Source organism: Oryzias melastigma, linkage group LG23, assembly GCF_002922805.2.
Source record: "Oryzias melastigma strain HK-1 linkage group LG23, ASM292280v2, whole genome shotgun sequence".
Classification (NCBI taxonomy): domain Eukaryota; kingdom Metazoa; phylum Chordata; class Actinopteri; order Beloniformes; family Adrianichthyidae; genus Oryzias; species Oryzias melastigma.
In genome coordinates this window covers 13,248,156-13,255,062 of record NC_050534.1, presented here as the reverse complement: position 1 = coordinate 13,255,062, position 6,907 = coordinate 13,248,156, and the positions used below count along the sequence as shown (strand labels likewise).

The window sequence follows — 6,907 nt, the reverse complement described above, 5'->3', positions numbered from 1 at the left end:
CAGTCAACAGAATAACCCTCAACTGTCTTTAAATCTATTTCCATATAACTTCAGCTACTTCAAAAGCATTTCCAAAATATTACTTTACACATAAAGGAAAAAAATGTAGGAGATCTTGAAATACTAATTTTGAAAATTTAACACAAGATTTTCCAAAAATCAAACCTTTTAAAGACATCAACACTTCAGTTGATTGTATCATTGCAAGTTGTCAGTTAGTCAAAAATATGTAGCAAAACATTTAATTTTCCAACTAAAAGCATATATATCCATCACTTTCGCCTACACTGAACTCTGCAATTAAACTGGTATTTGAGTTGACATTCATAAAATCTGAATACCGGTATATTAATTTAGCCAGCTTAGAGGCCAAATGGCAGTATAACTGTCCTGAGACTGCAAGATTTTAAATTTCACAGTTAAGTCATTCCAAAGACTAAAATACATAACCTAATCCCTCCCTGCTTCATACACAGCATTAAGGTAGTTGTGACCAATCAAATGTTCCCAAACGCAGCTGTGACATCAGGTCACCACTCCCTCAAAGGAAAGGTGATTTTTTTTTTTTTTTACTATAAGATGAGATGAATTCATTCAATTATCAAGAAACTCTATTGGTTGCAGATGACTGACCCGGAACAAAAAGGCAAATTACAATACAATCAACAGTGAGCGTGAGTTCACTCTAAGCAAACACCTTTAAGTGTACAAGAGAGGTAACACAGGCTTGGATACTTGGGATACCAGAATATCTATATTTAGCGAGTAAGAGTGATATGAGGTTCTATAATTACATAAAAATGCAACAGATGGTCCGAGCTAAATAACAGAGGGAAACACAAAAGTGAAGTACAACAATGGTTGTACTTTTGTTTTATTTTGACAAAAAAAGATCATTCTTTATCCAAAGAATTTAGAGGAAAAATCCTATCAGTAATGTAGCTTAAAACCGACACAACCACAAAAAAGTTTACATTATTTGTTGTATACGATGCAATGACTTTTTTTTTAAGTATCAGTAAATCATTTAATTTTGAATATGGCTTTAACTCTAGATAGAAACTTGATCAAAAAAATGCTTTCAAAAGAATTATTAAACACATCTTACTGCAGTAGAGTTCGTTTAAATGCTAAATTACTGCATTAAAATGTAGCAACATCTTTAAAAAAATATGTCATAAATTTTAGTTTAAAGTAATTTAATAAAAGTATTGAAAAAAAAACATGAGTATACGTAAATACTGAGTTTATTCAAATTAAATTCTCAATCTTATAATTGGTTTCTGAATCCACAACATTTGATTAAAATCTTGAATTTGTTGGTAACATTTATGTTTTAAAATAAAGTTTACTTGGATATAAAAAAAAAAAACAATATTCAAATAGAGATTTAATTGAACTAAGGTGGACGTTTTTATTTTAATAATGTAAAAATATTTTAAATATAAAGTAAAAAAACACAATTTTCATGAAAAATACTACAGATTATCTTAAAATAAATTAGTGAATTTGATCAATAAAAACATATTAATTGTTTTGAACAAAACAGTTTTTAAAAATCTTCCTATGTATATTTATTATATTTCAGAGCCATTATCTACAATTGAAAATAAAAAAAAAAGTATATGCAGTCTGAAAATGGCCTTCCCACTATTTTAAACCAACTTTTACGGTATCATTTATTTCTCACCTACAAACAGTAAAAAAGGGAAAAGAAAAAGACTGGACTGAGGCAAAACATTAAGCAGAATTTAAACTTCCCATAAGCCCACATTTTTGATTGAAGTCTGTGTTCTTTTAACCTTCACAAAAGGATTTTTAATGACTTTTTCTTGGTACCAGCTTTTTATTTTCCTTCCTCCTCACATAATCCTATTTTAGCGAACAGACTATTACCAAAAGACAGAAAAAAAAAGATGTATATGACTGAAATTGGATGGGAAAGAAGAAAAATGAACAAACGGTTCCCTAAAACTTGATTTAGTCCATTTTTCAGACCACCTGCAGCACATATTGAGAAACAAACTAAAGGAACAAAAGTTCACACACAAACGCAATGAAGTCAAATATATGGGATGCACTACAGATGTGCGATGAGTCACTTTAATGCTTCCTTATAACTATTGCAATTTTTGTTGTTGTTGTTGAAAAGAAATAATATATTTGTTGTTAATTAGTGAGACATTTGATCCCTCAACACAAAAGTATCTTACTTTTTTCGGGCAAAAACAAGGATAAATAATATTGAAAATGTTCTCGTCTTCTTACCAGCATGTCTGTGGCATGAAGGTAGTGCTTGCTTGCCATATAGGTTTCCAGGCGTTGAGGAACCTGCTTGATGCTTTCTATTTCATCCAGGAGCTGCAGGACGTGCTTGTGCTCGATACCTTCAATCCACAGCTTCCTCAGCTCATCTCTTTTGCAGTGGAGCAGCATCTTACAAGACAAGAGATTCTCCTTGACCTGCACAACACAGTGACACAAAGTCACTGAGAGCTTTGTTCTGTGGAACATACTGTTTTGTACAGAGTAGAACACGATTAATCTAAATTCTACAAAATATAAATTACAGTTACTTTTGGTGGCCATTTAAAATGAAAGAGACATACATAAGGAACATAAAAAATATTATTTGAAAACTAAAGCTGTTATTTGGATTGTTTTGTCTGCACAAATTTCCTGCCAACGTTCAACTTCTGCAACAGACCTATTTGTCATGTTTGGAACATACTTGATGCAATCTGATTAGTCTCATTTTCTCTGTTTAGGACTAATAGAACTAGTATTTGGCATCCCAACATTCTCTGAAGGTGTATTCAGACAGGAAAAGTCTGTTGTTCCAGACCGAATCTCCTTAATTTGATCCAGATTGAGTCCTGAACCTTGTAAGCATCTACATTCAGACTGGCGTCTACCACACAAAACTCGTAAACAAAACCACATGACTAAAGATCTCTTCATTCATTGGTGCGGAGCTATGAGGGTGGGGCAAAGCAACAAGAGAAAGAGTAATGGAAGTTCTACTCTTTGCAAAACTTGTCAGGATAGTTTTTGTTAACCAATTTGAAACACTTCATTCGAGTTCCTGTGTCACATTGTTGCTCCGCTACTGTTTACACCCTGTAATGACCGGCTACGGTGGCTGTTTTGGGCCAGTTCTTCCACTCCTAGCATGGAGCTTATTCAGACTGAAGAATCCCAGAGCACGCCGGAGTTCAGTCTGATTGGACACAAACCGAGATCAGCTCATAAATAAGGCCCCAGAGTGGTTCCTGGTCCCGGATCAAAGCACACTTTGGTGTATTCAGGCTGAGACTATGTTCCGGATTATCAGGGAAAATGAACTCTAATGTGTCCAGTCTGAATTCACTCTGATTCTCCCTCAGTCCTGAGTAGAACCTCAGCAGATGGACTGAATGAAAAAAATATTTACAGTAAAAAAAAGTAACATAAACTTTGGGGTCCAATAGACTCTTATGGATCTTTCTTATGTCAAATTATGTCTAAAAAATCAGAGATTTCTCTTGTTGGGAAAGGCTGGCCATATTGTCCAGCTTCATATTGTCCTTAGTAGTTATATTTCTGATTTAAAACATATTTTTAGTGAATTGAAAATTCTAGCTCATAGCCAATTCAGTAATAGAATGGGAAACTCTAAATGTCAGGAAAAATGTTAAGATAATTATTATTATTACAATTTTTAAAATAATTTTTAACTTCCTTTACTTACCTAATAATCTGAATAATGTGCCCTACATCCTATTAATGTGTTTTATTAAATTTAAGCACAGTACCATTTTAATGGCTGCAACTGTAAAGTACGTACAAAATTAAAAACATATCTTTAAAAAATCATGTCAGGTCATTTGATGACAGTTTAAAAAAGTTTGAAAAAATATTGGGAGCCCTTCAGTGCAAACGTAAATCAAGAATAAACTAAAGATACTATAGAACTAAACACAGTTTAATCCACAGCTGCAAAACAAATAAGCATTTAAAAGGGAAAAAAATAATTGAAATATTTTTACATTTAACAAAAATGCATCATTTTATACTGTGGCAGTCCTTGGCACTAAAGCACAAAAAAAGAACATGTAGCACATATACTCCTGTAGAAATCCAATCTAATCTGGTTTCAAACTTCAGTCTATGAAGAGAAATATTTAGAGATAGAAACCCTATATTTTACAACTTAAAAGTTAATTTTATTGTAAAAGGAACTTTCATATGCTGTTGTCAAAAGTTGCATAGTAAAAATACAACACAGTAACAAGTCAATGATTGCAAATATGTATAATCAAGGAATGGCAAGAAACTGGAGAAAATGGCTCATTTTGTGTTAAAGGTTGCAGACTCGTGATCTAGGATGTCACTCCTAATAGATCCCTCTGCCTCCTACCTGTTTGATCTTGTTGCGGGAGCTGGTGATGCGCTCTGTGATGCTCTGGTAGGTTCGGATTGCAGTTGTAAGTTCCGCATAATGCTGAACAATCAGTTTATCCAAATCTCTGTCACACGTCTCAAAGGCCTCTTCCAGACGACTTTTCTCTGTCTCCCTGTCCTGAACATCATCACTGCTGGACAGAGTCCTGCAACAGAGGAAAGTAAGAGACAAGATTCAGTAAAAAAAAATAAAGAAAGAAAGAATATAAAACTACAGTGTTGCTGCGTTTCTGTATAACTCATCCTTAGTAGTTTCTAGTTAAGATTTATTTTTGAAAAGAGAGACTAAAACAATTAGCTTTACATGATGCTAACAGGATCTCGTACCCGGCTAACACCAATTTTCCCTTGTGCTTCAAGAAAAAAACACAAGTGAAGTTACTTGATATTAAATTATCTGCATATAACAGTCATATAACATTCATTTTCAATAATACGAGATGACATTTAACATATAAGTTAGCAAACAGGAAGGATGTAGTTATCCCCGCCCATGAAGGTTTAGCATCAATGCTAGCTGTCAATGTTTGCCAAAAAAGCGAATGCAGGCGCCATTTAAATGAGAATTGCACAGCTGCAAAGCTGTTTTTAGTCTCGTACGCAAGATGTGAGAAGACATACCTGATGACAGAGATAAGAAGACCAGAAGGGTCTTTGTTTTTGTTGACAGAGCTCTTGTATCTCCCACTTTCAGCTGCCATCTTTCCAGCTGCCGCACTCAAACAGGAAGTTGAGAGCGCGAGGTTACACAAGAGACTTCTGGGAAATGCAGTTCATATAAACAGAAGTAAGGGGAATCCGATTCTTTTCTGAAAAGTTTTTTTTTTTTTTGTTAATGTGATTTGCACTTCAGGGCCACCGTAGATTCCCTCAATCTTTCTCATATAATTATAGATCATAAAATTATAGTATTTATTTTCATTATGTATTTATGGATTAATGCTTATTAAATGGGGTCGGAATATTGAATTGAATTTATTTTGTATTATTTTATAAATGTAAAATGTTTCGAAAGCTCATCTAAATATTGTAAAATTTGTAATTTTTAATTATTGCTATTTTAACTGACAAAATAGGATTTATTTTACTGTAGTTTTATTTTTTTGTAGGCCTTTTTTATTTCTAATTGAAAACATTTTTTTAACAACTGGCATTCCAATTAGTTATATTAAATAAAAGGTTAAAAAATAATAAAAATAGTGATAAAAAGTTAACAGTATGTGAATCACCAAAATTCTTATATTGCTTGTCTCCAAAAAGATAAAAATGATGCTACACATAATTTTGCTGGACCTTTTTGACCAGGTAAACCCCTCACTATATTGGCTAAGAATTATTTAATATTTTAGAAAGCTAAAAAAAATAATAAAATTGTTTGCCTGCTTTATTTCTGTTTGAGTTTTGTATACTATACTTTTATTTTACAGCTCAGTGTCCTGGATGTGGTGCTTTATTAATAAATAGAACATTCTGGATTGGATAGGCCTATTGATTATATCAATGTTAGCATAACAGAAATAATATTAATCAGTAGTAAAAGAGCATAAAATAATTTAGTTTCTGAGGTGTTTTGTTGATTGTTTTATTTCTTTATTGCTTTTTTCTTTGATTTGTAATTAGACAAAGAAATGTTGCGTCATTTAACGTGCGTACTCTGGATTTTTCCAATGGTTGTCTGTTCTGTATTTCTGACATAAGCAACCGCACCAATAAAAATGGAAGCAACCATTGATTTTGGAGCAAAGAAAGTCAATCTTTAGTACCCTCAGGTCTGACTGATGTAACACTGGACCAATGAGATAACATTGTTTGTGGTTTTAGTGTGGTTCCATCTCCTTACCCACCAATATTGGAACCACTCTTCTTTTTATTTTGAAAGCAATAACTCAAACTGAAGTTATTAACGCTTTACCTTTAAAACCAAGTTCCATTAGCAGTTAACGTGTAAAGCTTCTTGTCACTAATGACATTAAAACAAGGTTGTTTTCAAAGAAAGTTTTTGAAAGTGCTTGTTTCAATCCAAAGAAATTTGACTACTGATGGATCATTTTCTTGATCCTTTGGGGTAAGTTGTCAGCTAAGATAATAGGCAGTGATCAGCCAATTTTAAAAAGCTCAATGAGTAGCAATTGATGGTTTATTAAATTCTTTTTTTCTTAACTCGACATACTTAATGGTCAAAACATGGAAACTTTTGTCACAAGATATGTACTGCAATCTGTTCCAGCAATTACAAAATACTTAATGTTATATTGTGTATTTTATCAATTTTTAATCCAATTTTTCGATTAGGAATAACATTTTCGCCAAATAATCTAATACAAATATTGTAAAACGTAATTAAAAAAAATATTTTTATTATATGCCAAGAACCCACAAGTAGATTAAATAACAAAAAAGCACTTTATGGTGTCTAAATTTAGCGTTTATACTAGTTTCCATGGAAATGTGATGTTTGCACAAC

The 6,907-nt window shown here is 32.5% G+C and overlaps 1 protein-coding gene across 1 annotated transcript in view; it reads right to left on the bottom strand.

Annotated features, from left to right (window-relative positions):
* The window catches only part of exoc4 (exocyst complex component 4), a 143,182-nt gene extending 136,328 nt beyond the window's left edge, over nucleotides 1–6,854 (bottom strand). Inside the window, exons 1-3 of the mRNA XM_024287903.2 lie at nucleotides 5,065–6,854; nucleotides 4,400–4,589; nucleotides 2,269–2,463 (exon numbers count right to left, since the gene is read on the bottom strand). Coding sequence (XP_024143671.1) covers nucleotides 2,269–2,463; nucleotides 4,400–4,589; nucleotides 5,065–5,144 — 465 coding nt within the window. The 5' untranslated portion in view covers nucleotides 5,145–6,854. The remainder of the gene's footprint in view (nucleotides 1–2,268; nucleotides 2,464–4,399; nucleotides 4,590–5,064) is intronic.
* Nucleotides 6,855–6,907: the final 53 nt, after the last annotated feature.